Consider the following 18,037-nt stretch of genomic DNA (forward strand, 5'->3'; position numbering starts at 1 on the left):
CTCACATGCAATTTAATTTTTCTCAGATATTTGAAGCCTATGGACAGACAGAGTGCGGAGCGGGATGTTCATTTACCACGCCGGGAGACTGGACGGCCGGTAAATTATGGCAATTCTTAGAGTATTGTACAACGTGAAATTGGAAACTGTAGTAAGGTTGTTTTCTTTAGATACAGTATTTATGTTACAGTGACCATCTTGATATATACAGTATATATAAAATATATGCAGGCTCTTCTTTCTCCTCAATAGCATTGCACAGCAGACACTTATTGTTCTTCCCTCATTGTGCAGATCTAGCAGTCTAGAACAGTGGTCTCTAAACTGCTTGCCTATATCTTGCCTTTGTGACACCATTCCTTCCACTCACACCAACAATAGGGCACTATTCCTCCCACTGAAACCAATGATGGGGCACTATTCCTCCCACTGATACTAATGATGGGGCACTATTCCTCCTACTAATACCAATGATAGGGCACTACTCCTCTTAATACCAATTATGGGGCCCTATTCCTCCTCTTAAAACCAATTACGGGGCACTATTCCTCCTCCTAATAACAACAATGGGGCACTATTCCTCTCACTGATACTAATGATGGGGCGCTATTCCTCCCACTGACACCAACAATGGGGCACTACCCCCCCCCCCCACCACCACTAATACCAATGATGGGCCACTATTCCTTCCAGTGATACTAATGATGGGGCACTATTCCTTCCACTGACACCAACAATGGGGTACTATTCCTCCCCTAATACCAAGGATGAGGCATTGTTCCTCCTCCTAATACCAATGAGGGAGCTCTTTTCCTCCCTCTAATACCAACGATGGGGCACTATTCCTCCCACTGATACTAATTATGGGGCACTATTTCTCCCACTGATACTAATTATGGGGCACTATTCCTCCCACTGATACTAATTATGGGGCACTATTCCTCCCACTGACACCAACAATGGAGCTCTATTCCCCCCTAATACCAATGATGGGGCACTATTCCTCCTCCTAATACCAATGATGGGACATGGTTTCTCTTCCTAAATACTAATTATTGGGGCAATATTCCTCCTGATACCAATGATGGGGCACGGTTCTTCCTCCTAATACTAATGATGCACTATTCCTCCTCCTACTGAACACAAGTGCTATGTCTTTTTTTTACTCCCACTGACGATCAAGCCTAAGACATGATCTACTCCCAATGGTCACATTCTGGCCCCCCTTAATGTCTGAAATACAGAAAACTGGTCCTTTGTTTAGAAAGTTTGGAGACCCCTGATCTAGATTCTAGAATATAGAAATCATAGGTTGAAATACAGATACCATAAACTCGGTGCAGGGATGGTGGGAACCCCTTATAATGGGTAGAGCAGGTGCTCAGGTCTGAGAACTCAGCACAGGGATGGTGGGAACACCTCATAATGGGTACAGCAGGTGTTCAGGACCAAGAACTCAGTGCAGGAATGGTGGAAACCCCTCATATTTGAAAGGAAGATGGTTTAAACCTGGGAAACCAGAGCAAGAATAGTGGGAACTTCTCAAAATGGGCACAGAGGGTGTGCAAACCCAGGAACTCAGCTCAAGGATGGTGGGAAGCCCTCATATTGGGTACAGTAGGTTTACAGGCCCAACAACTCAGCACAGGAATGATGGGAACCCCTCATAATGGGCACAACAAGTTTACAGACCTCGGAACTCCGCACAAGGATGGTGTGAGCCCCTCGTAATAGGCACAGCGAGTGTACACACCCAGGAAGCTCAGGTATGGTAGGAACTATTCATAATGGCCACAGCAGTTGTGTAGACCCAGGATTTCAGCTCAGAAATCTCACCAATAGAATCCCCAGGGGATAATAGAGACAATCAGAAGGTTTCTTCCTTCAGCATCTACAAATCTCTTTTTAGGTGGAAAATCCCTTTAAAAATATCCTAATATACCTTCATGAAATATAATGCCATATTACAACAATCGATGCATCTTGTTATTCTTCTAGGTCATGTTGGGGCTCCTCTTCCATGTAATTTTCTAAAATTAGTGGATGTAGCAGACATGAATTATTTCTACTCTAACGGGGAAGGAGAGGTAAGTTGGTCTTTGGGAGCTGTAGTAAATTCCCTCAGAAAATTTAACAAGGACAGTTAATCATTTCTTTATCACCCACGTTAAGGGACCTAAAAAACATCTCACCATGAAGTTCCTGAAGTTCCGAGAACTATAAAACTCAAAAAAAAAAAAAGAAACATATAACTTTCTTCCACTTCTGGCAGATGAACACCACGTGGGGAGAAATTTCTCCACTGGGCACACAGACAGCTCAGTTCCCACTAGTGCAGGCCGTGCGTCCCACGTTTGCTCGGGCACGGCAGCCTATTCATTTGACAGTTGTCATTTAAATCTGACCTCCTGTCTTCCCTTCAGTCTTCCAGAGGTGTACGGGCTCCTCTTCGGGACTGAAATAGCTTACTTTCATATCCTTTCACACCGTGAGCTTCTCACAATGTGCATTAGAAGCTACAGAAAGTCAGAGAGACCTTTCATCCATTCATAGGTGTGCACCCCACAGCTCAAACACATGTGTGTGTGTGTATATATATATATATATATATATATATATATATATATATACTGACGGTGTCAGTAGAGCAATGGACAGTGTCAGTAGGGAAGAGATTGGTGTAAGTCGTTCTTTTTTTATATTTTAATTTTTTATTATTTTTTACAATTTTATTTGTTTTATTATTATTATTTTTTTTTTTTTATTACATTTTTTTAGGAGCCCCGTTAGGGGGCTTTGGTGAAATATCAGGGGTCTTAACAGGGGGAATCTGCACCACACTGGGTGATAAGGGTTTGCCCAGGGACACCTGGCACACCCTGTGCCCACGCCAATGCCTCCATTCCAAGCTGCAGGACATATAGCATCATCCAGTACTTTCCTCCCCAGCCTGACTGCCCCTAGAAGTATATGAATTGAACATTTTGATGGGAAAACGACAAGACAAAAAGCAGAAATTTTATGTAGCTAAACTAAGCTATCTGTTCTTCCTTTTTTAAATTATTCCTTGCATTAATATATTGCAGGTCTGTATTAAAGGCCCCAACGTGTTTCTGGGTTATCTGAAAGACCCGGAGAAGACGACGGAGGCGATCGATGCCGATGGTTGGTTGCACACAGGAGATATCGGCAAATGGCTTCCTGTAAGTAGCTGCATTATGTTTTGGGTTTGTCTACCCATGAGAAGCACTAGAATTATGCTCCAGCTTTTTATACCTCTCAAGGACTTCTATGGTGCTTTGAAGGCCCTTTCACGTTTATGCTCAGGTGGTATTGTGCGCTTTTGTATGCGATTTTGTGAATTTTTCATGTACATTTTATGTGCCTTTTTGGGCATCTTAAGGCCCCTTGCACACTGGGGCCTTATTTGCTTTGCAACTCTCCTGGCGCTTTAGTGCGTCCAGGAATTCATTCAGCACACATTGGGCCTATGTGTATGGCAGCCAGTCCGACAGAAGCCGACCGATAGCTGAGAGCGCTGACCGGAGTGTTCTGCCAGGGGAGAACACAATAGCTCAGCGGGGGGGATCACTGTACTAACGTTGAATCGTTAGTACAGCTGTTTTGACCGGAACTGCCTGTTTTTTTTCTTGAACGAAAAAAAGACTAATGGTGTGTACCAGGCTTAATTGAACAGGGCCGGCCTTAGGTGTTCAGACGCCCTGTGCGAGCTGATCTTGTGGCGCCCCCCCTCCCCCATCCTCACCCCTCGCCCCCTGGTCACCTAAACATACACAAAGAGGAAAAAAATATTCTCCCGCAGCCTGTAAAAAGAATCAAGCGGCTGAACTGGTGGAGGTGCAGGAGATGCAGGGCTACGGGCATGATGCAGGGCTGTGGGCATGGTACATGCAGAGCCGTAGGCATGGTACAGGAGAGGCAGTGCTGCGGGCATGGTACAGGATCTCCTGTACCATGCCCGCAGCACTGCATCTCCTGAGGAGATGCAGGGGCTGCGTAGGGGTCTCACTTATCGTTTGGTGAGGCACCTTGCATTTAAAAATGGCGCAACCGGCGCCAACACGTCACCATGCATGCGCCGTCTGCCCGAGAATAGCCGAGTGTGTACGGACTTTCCCGAGCGGTGGCAGCACATGCGCAGTGTACCTGTCGGGCCGGCCACTGCCATTTATTTTCAGGTGTCAGTGCCGCGATGCTGCGTCGATCTTCAGCCAGCCCCAGGGCAGGAGGACTTGCCCTGGCAGGGCCTGCTGTGACTTGTCGGACGAGTCTCGTTCTGTGAGTAACTGACTGCGAGCTGTGATGGCCACACGGCGCCCCTGTTGCCCATGGCTCCCTGTGCGGCCGCACAGCTCGCACACCCCAAAGGCCGGCCCTGAAGGTAGAAGATGAAAGGCTACCATGCACAGCTGCAGCAGATTTGCACTCTCCAGTTTTAGTAAATCAACCCAAGATTGTACATGACTCAGTGTATTTGCACATTCTCTTGTTTGTATAACTAAGTAAACATTAATAAAATTACCTTTAAAAAAAAAAGGGAAGACCTTGTGTTTAGATCCAAGTCCAACGAGAGTGTGAGACCAAAGATCTAAAAGACCAAAATCTTTTAATAATAATGTTAAACTTTAGCAAGAGAACATACTGTAAATCATCTAACATGTTTCAGGGGCTCAAAGGTCTCCATCTTCTTCAGGGTTTAGATATTTTATATAGATCAGAATACTAAGGAATAGCACAGTCACTGGGGTTGAATGTTTTCATGCGAACAAATAAGTTTTGCAAAAAGCTTTTTGCTCCCAAAGCGAGCCAGGGCAGTTAGCGTGGGGGTGGGGTTGCTGTTAGTTAAGCTGTATATGGCCCCATGATTTCCAATGGTGGCCCTGGGCTCGATTCATGGAAGTCAACCAGAGATGGGCTAAAGACATGGAGTAATAATTTCTGATTGGTTGCTCACACAATCCCACAACTTAAAATACTAATTAAAGCTAACACTGAATGATGTTAGCCAATTGTCATCCCCTGGGGAATATGAGGCAGTTCGGCCACCAATAAGTGATTGAATGAATTTCACATTCCTTATATTTAATCAATAAACAGAACAACCGCTGCCAAATGCTGATTTCATGTGTGCTTAGAAGCCTCTTCATTCTAATTTGGTGCTTACAGCTCCGAGGATGAACCCTGCTGGGAGGTAATTATGTTCTTGTTAGGAGGTAATTATGTCATCCCCTATGGAATATGAGGCAGTTCGGCCACCAATAACTGATCGAATGAAGTTCACATCCCCTATATATAATCAATAAATAGAATAACTCCTGCCAAACGCTGATTTGACTTGTGCTTAGACACCCCTTTGTTCTACTGTAATTTGGTGCTTACAGCGCCAAAGCTGAACCCTGCTGGGAGGTAATAATGTTCTTGTTGGGAGGTAATTATGTCATCCCCTGTGGAATATGAGGCAGTTCAACCACCAATAACTGATCGAATGAAGTTCACATCCCCTATATATAATCAATAAACAGAACAGCTGCTGACAAATGCTGATTTCACGTGTGCTTAGATACCCCTTCATTCTAATTTGGTGCTAACCAAATTAAGGCCCGTACACACGTACCGATCGTCGGCATACAAACGTCGGTGGACGAAGGATCTGCCGATTGTACGCGTGTTAGTATGGTGCCTCCGACAGATGTCTGCGCACAATCCGCGGACAAAAGTCTTTCGTGCAAACATGAAAATATTTGTATGCCGACACCAGAACGGACGATTGTTCGCCTGTCAGTACACAATTCGGCCGACAGACCGCAGATTTGCAAGACTGGGCATGCTCAGAAAATAGAAAACACAGGGAAAGTTAACCATTACATGACATCACTTCTGCAGTCGGCGGACAAAATTCTTGTGTCTAGCAAATAATCCCAGATTTTTTACTTTTAAGCAAAGTGTCAGAATAGGCCTGGTCCTTAACCACTTAGGGACCGCCCGCTGCAGTTATACAGCGGCAGGCTGTCCCTCCTGCGCAAACCGCTGTAGGTATACTTCAGTCGTGCGCCTGCTGCTAGGGAGCAAACGCGCGCCGCCGCGCTCCCGCCCCCACTTGGCAGCGGGGACTCTGATGCACGGGGCAGGCACCTCCGATTGCCGCCTGACACCCGCGATCGTTCCCTGCTGAGAGAGAACTGTCAGCTGTTGTAAACACAGCTAACAGTTCTTCTCCCTGCAATGATCACTGAGCGCCTGTGATCCTTCTATATAGGATCACAGGTCTCTATGGTCATTTCACAAGCCCCGCCCCCCATACAGTTAGCAGAAAGTAAAGAAAAAGAAAAAATATATATATATATATATATATATATATATTTTAATTTTATTTATTCATTTTTTTTTTAGAATTGTTTTTTTTTTTTGTTTATAGCGCAAAAAAACAAATATCGCACAGGTGATCAAATGCCATCAAAAGAAAGCTATATTTGTGGGAAAAAAAGGACATCAATTTTATTTGGGTTCAGCGTCGCACGACCGCGCACTTGTCCGTTAAAGTAATGCACTGCCGAATCACAAAAAATGGCCTGGTCATTACGGGGGAAAATCTTCCGGTCCAGAAGTGGTTAGGTGGATATTATTATATGGGCTTAATATAGCGTTGACATTTTGCTCAGTACAGTTACAAAACAACTCAACACAAGCGGGTTCAGGAGGGCCTTGCTCGTAAGAGCTCACAATCTAAAAAACAATTTTAGCTTTTTTTTTTAATAAATGACAATGAGGTGATCTTAGGTTGCCATTTCACATTGCTTAGAGGGGACTTCATTCTAGACTCATAGATGTTATTGTCTTGTAGAATGGGACCCTGAAGATCATCGACAGGAAGAAGAATATCTTTAAGCTGGCGCAGGGCGAGTACATCGCTCCGGAGAAGATTGAGAATGTATATGTGAGAAGTGGGCCCGTGGCTCAGGTGTTTGTACACGGTGACAGTCTGCGGGTAAGGACATCATATACTGCCAAAATGTGGACGGTAATCCTGCTAATGATACACAGGTGGGGGGAGGAGCTAGGGGGCCAAGAGATATCTAATTAGCCACAGCTTAGGGCAAGATATATACAATTAGAAGCGTCTCCCTTATGAATAAGCCCCAGAGGACGGCCGCGTTACTGGAACATGGAGGATACACGTTGGCTGACACATGGCTTGTGTGATATATGATAAATGACTAACATAGGGCCTCTTTCACATGCGCAGCATGGGGTGGGGGGGAGCAGTATTACCACCCCCTGCCCTCCCACCTAAAGTCTACAATACAGCTATAGGCGGCTGTGTACGTGCCATGTGTTCAGCAGCACTATAACCACCCCCTGGCCTCCCACCTAAAGTCTTCAATACAGCTATAGGGGGCTGTTCACATGTCATGCATTGAGCCGCACTATTACATACCCCTGCCCTCCCACCTAAAGTCTATAATACAGCTATAGGGGGCTGTGCACATGCAATGTGTTGAGCCGCAGTATTACCAATCCCTGCCCTCCCACCTAAAGTCTACAATACAGCTATAGGGGGCTGTACACATGTCATGCGTTGAGCTGCACTGTTACCACCCCCTGCCCTCCTACCTAAAGTCTACAATACAGCTATAGGCAGCTGTGCACATGCCATGTGTTTAGCCACACTGTTACCACCCCCTGCCCTCCTACCTACAGTCTACAATACATCTATTGGGGGCTGTGCACATGCCATGTGTTGAGCCGCAGTATTACCAATCCCTGCCCTCCCACCTAAAGTCTACAATACAGCTAAAGGGGGCTGTTCACATGTCATGTGTTGAGCCACACTGTTACCACCCCCTGCCCTCCCACCTACAGTCTACAATACATGTATAGAGGGCTGTGCACATGCCATGTGTTGAGCTGCAGTATTACCAATCCCTGCCCTCCCACCTAAAGTCTACAATACAGCTATATTTTTTTGGGCTGGGGCTACACTTAAAAAATTTACCTGTTCCAACTTACAAACAAATTCAACTTAAGACAAACCTACAGTCCCTATCTTGTTTGTAACCAGGGACCACCTGTACGTGTATATTGATTGGTTTGCGCAAACGTTTTAGCAGTAAAAACTATGGGATGTTTTTCTTTACTAGTAATTGCAGTGATTAGTGACCTATTTTGGGACTGCAATATTGCGGGGGGAAAATCGGACACTAACTGACACTTTTGATACTATTGGGAACCAGTGACACCAATACAGTGATCAGTGCTAAAAAGATATGCACTGTTACTGTACTAATGACACTGGCAGGGAAGGGGTTAACATCAGGGGCGATCAAAGGGTTAACTGTGTTCCCTCGGAGTGATTACTAACTGTGGGGGAGGTGCTTTGACTGGGGGAATGTACAGATCCGTGTTGCTGCTTAGCAGGAACACAGGATAAGCACATTCCCCTCTCACAGAACGGCGGTCTGCCTTGTTTACATAGGCAGCCCGCCTTTCTACCTTTCTCCTGAATGATCGGCAGGTCCCGACAGACATCGCATCTGCCAGACCCACTGATTGGCTCCCGCTGTGTCCAATCAAAGCTGGAGTGGGTCGCCGGCAGCAAACGCCCCAGACCCAGAGGTGTCAGATCATGTACTAGGTACATGATCTGGCATAGAGCAGCCACCCTGTTGCTGTATATTCACATGGGGCGGTCCACTAGTGGTTAAAGTGACGCAGTGCTGTATCTCAAAATATGGCCTGGTCTTGAATGGGGTAAATCTTCCAGAGGTCAAGTGGCCAATAAACAGCTGCCAACAAACAGAAAACTTGAAAAAGAGCTCCACTTGTTTCTCTATGCCAGGAACAACTACTACATCAGAGGTGAAAAATCAGGATTACAGAAACAGAACTAAAGTAGGGATAGACCGATTATCGGCAAGGTCGGCTGATATGCACTTTCCCCGATATATCGGTATGGGCCCCGGGAATTGGCCGATATTGCCGATGTTTTTGTGACGTCATTCTGCCTTCTTAGGCCGCCTCCCTCACCTTGAACAGCCTCGTCTGGAGTCGGGACTAGTCTTGTGGGAGTGTATCACAGCCATACACCCACCCACAGCAGCCCGGTGCCAGCCAGTCACCCACATCCACAGGCCTTGTACCACCCAGCCAGCCACCCACAGGCCCTGTACCTGCCAGCCAGCCACCCACAGGCCCTGTGCCAGCCAGCCACCCACCCACCACAGGGTGCCAGACAGCCAGTCACCCACAGGCACTGTACCAGCCAGCCACAGGCCCCCGTACCAGCCAGCCACCCATCACAGGGTGCTAGACAGCCAGCCATTAAGCATTAAACAAAAATGAACATGTTCAGTACCAGATTTGTGTCAAAAATTGTCTTTATTTTTCAAAGCTGTAAATGTACAAAATATCGGCCCATATCAGCCGATACCGATACGTTGTGACCAAAATATCGGTATCAGTATCGGCCCTGAAAAAAACATATCGATCTATCCCTAAACTGAAGGTAAGAAGCCTGCATATCACAGTCAGACAAACACAATACCCTGTTTCATACTCCCACAATAGCAGAGGGTGCAAAGCAGACAAATGTGGAAGGCCATCTCAAAAGAGGGGACCCAAGTGTACCTATGCCACTCGTCAAGTGGAAATACAGGAGGGATCTTCAAGCAACTAGGGAGTCCGCCCAGGCTTCCGTATAACTTATGGATCATGAGCACTGCAGTGTCAGGGTGTTCAAGCCGCTAAAACCAGATTTTGTTGAATTTATTTGGATATCCTCACCTATTGTAGGCAGCTCTATACAAGGGAAGTGCAGAGTTCACAAGACATTTCCATTTATTCAAGGAGGGGGGGGGGGGGGAGCAGCTGAATTCCGAAAGAAGATTAATGGCTTTCCTAGCATAAAACAGCAATGTGCTGAGGGGAATCCTTGTGACCTTCCTGGGAGCTAGCGGCTCAACCAATCCCAAGAGGCAGACTTTCCCGTCCAGAGGCACAGAAATAGTCGTTACCGAGGTGATGAATTGTAAGATTTGCACCCAGTAGGCCTCAATCACCGGACATGACCAAAAAATGTGGATAAAATCTGCTCGTGGATTACTGCAGTGCCAGCAACCAGAAGAGCTCACTGGGGGGAAATTCTAAAAACAATTAGCCACAAGATAAAAGTGATTATTTTAAATTGGATTAGCCTATCTTGCACAGAAATTAGGTATTGAAAGAGGTAGTCCTAAACATCGTCCCACTAATTATCATCCAAATTTGGGACCTCCATCATCCATTTTCCCCTACATCTACGGAAGCTTAGAGGAAGCGAAGGGCATGGGGCCTGGTACAACACGGAATGGGCCTTTACCACAGATTCAAGATTTGTTTCTTGCAGCAAGATAGATGCCGGGCCAAACTGGAAAATGTGGGTACAGTGCAGTTGCGTGCATCGGAAAAAATACTAGTTAGGCAAGGAGAATTTGGTTTGTAGGACAGAGAAAGGAGGAAGGCCCCCAATAATAACGATATCCCACAAGCGTTTAATACCCCTAGTTGCCAAGACAACCAGCTCCGAAGACTGGAAGAAGTGTGAAAGGGTAGGGTTATTCCACAAAGGAAGATTTGGGAACCAAATATTAGAGACAGAAGACTGCAACACCCCAGCCTTGTTCCACGCCTTAGTTGTAGCTTTCATGGTGTGGATAAGTGGATATGGAGCTTGATGACCCCCGATAGAGTAGAGATTGCAAGGCTTCATATGAACCCAGCACCGTGGCCACCACAAAGACCCTTGTCCAGTACAAGCCAGTATGACCATGTACCGCTGGACTGGCAAAACAATATAGGAAAAGTTGGGGAGGGCTAAACCTCCAAGGGACGTTGGTTGCCTCAGAGTGGTGAGGTCGAGTCTGGGAGGTTTGTTATTCCAAAAGAAAGAGGAGACCAATGTATCAAATTGCCTAAATAAAGATATCCAGGCTGGTGTGTTTCTAAGGATACACAAAAATACTGAAGCAACTTCATCTTGATCAAATTATTTCTGCTGATCAGCAACAAAGCAATTACTTCCACAAATCAAATTTCACCTTCCCCAATGCCAGCAATGGAATACAATACAAAATCAGCCATGCTGTTGGTAACCTGCACCCCTAAATGTTTGAATTGAGTGACCCATTGGAGTGGGAGAGTAGAGTCATGGATTACAGGGAATCGGGTCCAGGGGGAGTATCTGGGATTTATCCCAGTGGATTTTTAGGCCTGAAAAACTAGCAAAGTCTTCTAGTATCTGTAAGGCTGTTCGTAAAGACAAATCAGGGTCTTGCAAAAAAAAAAAAAAAAAAAAAAAAAAAAAGGATCATATTGTTGGCATAAAGCGTGACTTTCTCTTCCAGGACATGAAGCTTAACCAGTTGCTGACCACGCTATAGCTGAATGACAGACAAGTCTAATCACTGGAGGAGAGCACACTGAGTTCCCAGCATAGCTAAAGAACTGATCACGATGTGCTCTCCTGCTTAGTATGGTCAGTTTTTATTAGGAAAGCAAGGGGACAAGCATAAACACCAGGGATTTCATGTAAAGGAAGCAATACAAAGAGAACAGGATATTTTCTCATGCAAGTATATGGTACAGCAGGCACATATCAGGAATGTGAAGTGTTGGGGTAACAAAGGCTTTAAGGACCAATCACAGCAGCCCTTTAACACATGATCAGCTGTGTCCACTCACAGCAGCCCTTTAACACATGATCAGCTGTGTCCAAACACAGCTGATCACAATGTAAACAGACCGGTAGCTGGCAAGTGTAAAAGGGGACATCTACACTTATAATCCACTGATCAGCAGTGTCCTGATAAACAGTGCCTCCTCATCACTGCCTCATCAGTGCACATCAGTGAATTTTAAAAAAGAAACTAAGAAACCTTTTTTTCTTTAAAATTGTTGGTTTTTCTTGTTTGGGGGAAAAAAAACCCAGTGGTGATCAAATACCACCAAAATAAAGCTCTATTTGTGTGAATGTTGTTTGGGTACAGTGTTGCATGACAGCACAATTGTCATTTAAAGTGCGACAGCACTGTAAGCTGAAAATTTGCCTGGGCAGGAAGGGGGTGAAAATGCCCAGTAGGCAAGTGGTTAAGGCCATGAACTAAAGTATTATGACAAAGAGCAACCGCTATGGGCTCCTGGAGAATTTGTGAGCTCCAAACTTCCTTCACACAGGAACAGAGCCAAGGCTGTCAATCAGCCGAAGGTCCCTCCCCTGTCACCTTTTTTCCCTTTGGTTTCAGGACAAAATAGCAGACAGAAATGACACTTAGTGCTCTTAATGGAGACAAATACACACTATAGAGGGATATGGTATTTTCATATTTCCCTCCTGAGGTTTACAGTAATTTTGGTGTTATTTGTGAAAATGTGTGCAATCTTTATTTAATGCCCCATTTACATTTTTGCAACATGGGAAGGTGCACTACTGCAATTCACAAGTAATGCTACATGCGTTTATGAAATACGGTACTATTTATTTTGAATGAATGCTGTCAATAGAAGTGTGTTGCTGTCATTGGTTAGATTTTGTCTTTAATCAAGTGTGTTTTTCTTAAAAGTCCTGTCTGGTGGGGGTTGTGATTCCCGATCCTGAGGTCTTGCCGGACTTCGCGACAAAGCTTGGTGCTCGTGGTTCTTTTGAGGAGCTGTGTAAAAACTCGGTGAGTTTTGCAGAAGTCCAGAATTCAGGAATAAGCAGTATATTATCTGTATACTGATCCAAAGGCTCTTAATAATAAGGGAGGGGGGGGGGTCAATTACAGGTCCAAAGGGAATCAAACATGGGGACAAATGGAATCAAATATAGGTACAAGAGAAGGACAAAGGGAATCAAACATGGGGAAAATAGGGGCACAAAGGAAGTCAAATACAGGTACAATTAAGGGGACAAAGGCAATCAAATACGGGTATGACTCAGGGGACAAAGGCAATCGAATATGGGTACAGAAGGGGGACAAAGGAATCCAATATGGGCACAATGGGATACAAATTAGTCAAATACAGGTACAATGGGATACAGAAGAATCGAATACATGTACAATAGGATACAAAGGAATCAAATACAGGTACAATAGGATACAAAGGAATCAAATACAGGTACAATAGGATACAAAGGAATCAAACCTGGGGACCAAGGAAATCAAACCGAGGGATAATAGAAGGACAAAAGGAATCAAATATGGGTACAAAAGGGGGACAAAAGAAACCAAATATGGGTACAATAGGCAAAGGAATCAAATACCGGTACAATAGAAGGGTTAAAAGATTTAAACATAGGGCAAAAGGGGAATAAAACAGGAAAACAAAGGGAATCAAACCTGGGTACTATAGGGGGACAAAGGGAATCAAATATGGAGACAATAGGGAAAAAGGGGAATCAAATATGAGGACAAGTGGAATTAAATACAGGGACAATGGAGGGGGAGGTAAAGGGAATCAAATAAGAGTACAATGGAGGTAAAAACGGAATCAAATAGGAGTACAATAGGGGGGGAAAGGGAATCATATACATAGAGAAAAGGGGGCAAAGGGAATCAAATATGGGTACAATAGGGGGACAAAGGGAATCAAATATGGGTACAATAGGGGGACAAAGGGAACCAAATATGGGTACAATAGGGGGACAAAGGGAACCAAAAGTGGGAACATGCAACGTATTATTTTCCCCTCAATAGCTGATCTGAAATGTCTGTAATCCCCAAATTTTAGATCCATTTTTTTACAAAATGATCAAACTAATTGGATCTAGAAATTCTTTAGAGCACTTTTTTGATCAAAAACATTTTTTCATTTAAAATAGATTAAAAAAAAAAAAAGTTAGAGATGTGGAAAACTCTCAGAAATGAAATGTGGTATATTACATATTCGATACACCGTACATTTTATAAAGAATGGCATTTTTCCAAACTCTCTGTTTCTTATTCATCTCAACCCGAATAAAAATGTTTCAAAGGTATAGGAAAGGATTCCTTTTTTGATTAGAATATCATAGGCCTAATTACGTAGAATTCCTGAATTGTAAACTGTGAGGGCACTTTAAACAGAACAGAAATAGATTTTGTCCCCCAAGGCAATAGAACAGGTTTGCTAAATTCCACTTATTGTAAGGAGCCCGCCGTACCTTTCATGCACGCTTTTGCATGACATTCCCACCCCGGAGCCCCCAAGAAAATCCTGGTACTTTCAGGTATAGTGGAGCATGTCATTCTCAATTCCAGCTACTGCAATGCAGCGAACAATCACCAAACCATATTGCTGTCACATGGGTTTGGGGAGAGAATCCTTAGCATTGTGTAAGCTCTGACCCCAAGTGTAAGCAAACCCTAAAATAACACTTTTTAATCTAATTTTTACTAATAATAATAATGATATTTCTCCTCATCAGACTGTGAAGAAAGCCATACTGGAGGACATGGTGAAGACAGGAAAACAGGCCGGACTGAAGTCTTTTGAGCAGGTATGAAATACATTTGGGTTTCCAGTTAAGCTGGTCATCATTCATTAATAGATTTTCGAATGAACATCTGTATGAAAATTCTCAGCGGTACATTCAGTGGCTTGACGAATGTCATTTGAAAGTACTTAAAAAATGTTTGCTTTTAACTTTATTTTGGAGTGAATGGGCTTTTCTGACCTAAACCCACATTCATTGTTAGAAATTAGTTTAAGAAAAAGAATTCAATCTTGCTCCTTTGAGTTTTCCCCTCTTTGTGGTCAAAAACAAATGTTGATTTAATTCCACAAATGACACTGAAAAACATTCTTATATATAATTTTTTTTAACCCTATTCAACTAGTGTATGGCCAGCTTCAGTCTCAGGGGAAGGCATAGAAGGAAGGAAGAAGAGGAGGGAAGGAAGAAAAAGGAAGGAGTGGCAAGACAGAAAAGGAAGGAAGGAAAATGAAGGAGTGGCAAGACAGGGAAGGAAGGAAGGAAAGGGAAGGAGTGGCAAGACAGAAAAGGAAGGAAGGAAAGGGAAGGAGTGGCAAGACAGAAAATGAAGGAAGGAAAGGGAAGGAGTGGCAAGACAGAAAAGGAAGGAAGGAAAGGGAAGGAGTGGCAAGACAGAAAAGGAAGGAAGGAAAGTGAAGGAGTGGCAAGACAGAAAAGGAAGGAAGGAAAGGGAAGGAGTGGCAAGACAGAAAAGGAAGGAAGGAAAGGGAAGGAGTGGCAAGACAGAAAAAGAAGGAAGGAAAGGGAAGGAGTGGCAAGACAGAAAAGGAAGGAAGGAAAGGGAAGGAGTGGCAAGACAGGGAGGAAAGGGAAGGAGTGGCAAGACAGAAAAGGAGGGAAGGAAAGGGAAGGAGTGGCAAGACAGGGAGGAAAGGGAAGGAGTGGCAAGACGGGGAGGAAAGGGAAGGAAGAGAGAGAGAGAGAGGTAGAAATTACTGCTACAAGCAAAAAACTGTGAAGACGAAAGAAAAGAGGGTGGGGAGGAAGAAAGAAAGAAGGGAAAGTAGGGGCAGAAAAGGAATGAAAGAAAAAGGAAGGAAGAAAAGAGCAGCAGAAAGGGGAAAAAAGGAAGGAAGGGAAGAATGGAAGGGAAATAAGGATTAAAAAGGAATAAAGAGAAATGTAGAATGAGCTGCTACAAGGAAGAAACCGCTATTAAGAAAGAAAGGAGGGAGGGGATAGAAGAAAGAAGAGAAATTAGGGAGAAGGAAGCAAAGAAAGGAGGGAAAAGGGGCAATGATGGAAGGGAAGGGAAAAAGGGAGTTTGGAAGAAAGGGAAGAGAGGCAGAAAATGAAGAAAGGAAGGAATGAGGGGGAAGGAAAAGAAAGAAAGAAAAAAGAAAAGAAAGAAAGAAGGGATAGATATAATGAACTGCTATGAGGAAGAAACCGCTAGGGTGAAAGAAAGGAGGGAAGGGATATCAGGAAGAAGAGGGAGAAGAAGGAAGGAAAGAAAGGAGGGGGAGAGGGAAAGAGGCAAGGAAGGAAATCAGAAAAGGAAGGGAAAGAAGGCAGAAAGGAATAAATGAGAAGGAAGGGAAGAAAGAAGGGCAAAAGAAGGGAGGAAGGAAGGGATAGGTAGAATGAACTGCTACAAAAGCCATTTAATAGTTTGCTGTAATGACCTTCCCATTTAAGGTTGCATGAATTAATAAATCTAAGAAAAAATAAATTTAAATTTGTCTTCCTTGCAACGATGTAGCATTATAGTTACAAGGAAGAGTTCCCATAATCCCCCATGTCCGACAAAGTGACAGCAAGGCAGATTTACTAAAAGAACGTGAATGTTTACACACAAAAAAAGTGGATTCACTTCAATGATCCAAACACATGGAAAAGAAAATAGGAAGTTGCTTCTCACCTGAGCCTCAATGTTTCTGGAATGGGCACTCTCTTTCCACCTATATTTTCACTCCCTCAAAGTTTCTTTCCTCCTCTGTAACCAGTACTGAAATCAGCAGTGTTGGTGACCCCAGGGGAGATGTGATGTCATTCCTTTGGTCATGTGACAGTTCTCTGACCTAGGTGTCAATGGTACAAGCAATGATTGTCTCAGTGTTGGGCTGAGTGATTCTGGCCAGTAGAACTAGTATGACCTAACTCATTATTTAGAGAACAGAAGCACGGAAGGATCTGCAATAAAAATTTGCACAATCCTTCAATGGTGAAGCACGATCCTCTGTGGTTGTTGGGTGCAGCCTTGTTTGGGGAATGTTTTTTTTTTTTTGTTCTTGTGACTTGTTGTTTTGTTGTATTTTGTATTGTCGAGCCAGGGTATGCCCAACGGCTCTGTTTTGTATGTTGTTCTCTTTAAAAAGAATTAAGAAAAAAAAATTGATGCAATCTGTGCCACATGTAGCGATAACTTAGATGGGATAGTTTTCTCAGCAGAACTGGGACTTTCACTAAAATAAACTTGTTTGTACAGAGATGTGACCTGTGCTATGCTTTTTCAGGTGAAGGATATTTATGTGCACCAAGAGATGATGAGCGTTGAGAACGGTTTGCTGACCCCGACGTTGAAGGCCAAGAGAGCGGAGGTGGCAAAGCATTTCAGAAGTCAGATCGATGACATGTACTCCAAGATCCAGGAATAAAAGGAACTGATCTGGCACAATACATGCACTGGTACTTGGCGCAACCACCGCCATGCTGGAGGCGCCCCAGGGAGGCAGATCTGTCTTGTCATAGCTAGGATTGTTTTTCTTTCAGCTTCCATCAAGTATTGGGACATCAGGATTCTATGAAAGCCTGCCAGTGACTTTACAAATGTGTATCCATGTATACACTGTACAGTAATTCTGCTAAGTATGTGGAATCATTAAATTTTTTTTTTTTTAGGGATTAAAGGTCTCTCTGTAACCAAGGATGATCACACACCTCCCTGCATCCTTTCAGCTGGATACACAATACAACCTATCCATACAATCCAGCTGGGACATTTTTAATTGTAAGATTTTTTCATACCATGTCACCTCTCACAGCACTGATGAAATGTACGACTGTGTATCTACACAGCTGAACTACATAAGGGAGCTGTAGAACCTGTCAGGTATTTGTATTTTTGTCCTTTCATTACTGAGATTTACATAGGTCTTGCCACACAGCACAGCCATGTCTGGTAGAAGAGAAGACCCAATGCTGCAGTTCACACTTACGGGCCCCATCTCCCAGCCTGTGGTTGGACAGTAAAAGAAGAAGCAGCAGCAGCAGACTGATGAGCTCATCTCTATGTCACTCTGGTCTCCTCCTATCAGTATGCCCCCTGTAAGCACATGAGTACTGCATCAGTTTTGGTTGATTTGCTGTGTGTGTGGATGTATGTGTGTGTGTATGTATATATATATATATATATATATATAAATATATATACACACACACACACACACACACACACACACACACTACTGTGCAAGCGTCTTAGGTATGAAAAACTGCGGTAAATGAAAAACGCTTTCAGAAATAGTGTTAAAAGTTAATTATTATCAATTGACAAAATAGAAAGTAAATAAACAGAAGAGAAATCTA

At 43.9% G+C, this 18,037-nt stretch overlaps 1 protein-coding gene across 1 annotated transcript in view; it reads left to right on the forward strand.

Annotated features, from left to right (window-relative positions):
• ACSL5 (acyl-CoA synthetase long chain family member 5) overlaps nt 1–17,337 on the forward strand; it is a 103,349-nt gene extending 86,012 nt beyond the window's left edge. The window contains exons 15-21 of the mRNA XM_082268373.1: nt 27–99; nt 1,999–2,087; nt 3,087–3,203; nt 6,863–7,006; nt 12,615–12,716; nt 14,441–14,512; nt 16,966–17,337. Of these exons, the coding sequence (XP_082124499.1) occupies nt 27–99; nt 1,999–2,087; nt 3,087–3,203; nt 6,863–7,006; nt 12,615–12,716; nt 14,441–14,512; nt 16,966–17,106 (738 nt within the window). The 3' untranslated portion in view covers nt 17,107–17,337. The remainder of the gene's footprint in view (nt 1–26; nt 100–1,998; nt 2,088–3,086; nt 3,204–6,862; nt 7,007–12,614; nt 12,717–14,440; nt 14,513–16,965) is intronic.
• Nucleotides 17,338–18,037: the final 700 nt, after the last annotated feature.

The sequence above is a fragment of the Pelophylax lessonae genome (assembly GCF_965119305.1).
Source record: "Pelophylax lessonae genome assembly, chromosome: 9".
NCBI classification, from domain to species: domain Eukaryota; kingdom Metazoa; phylum Chordata; class Amphibia; order Anura; family Ranidae; genus Pelophylax; species Pelophylax lessonae.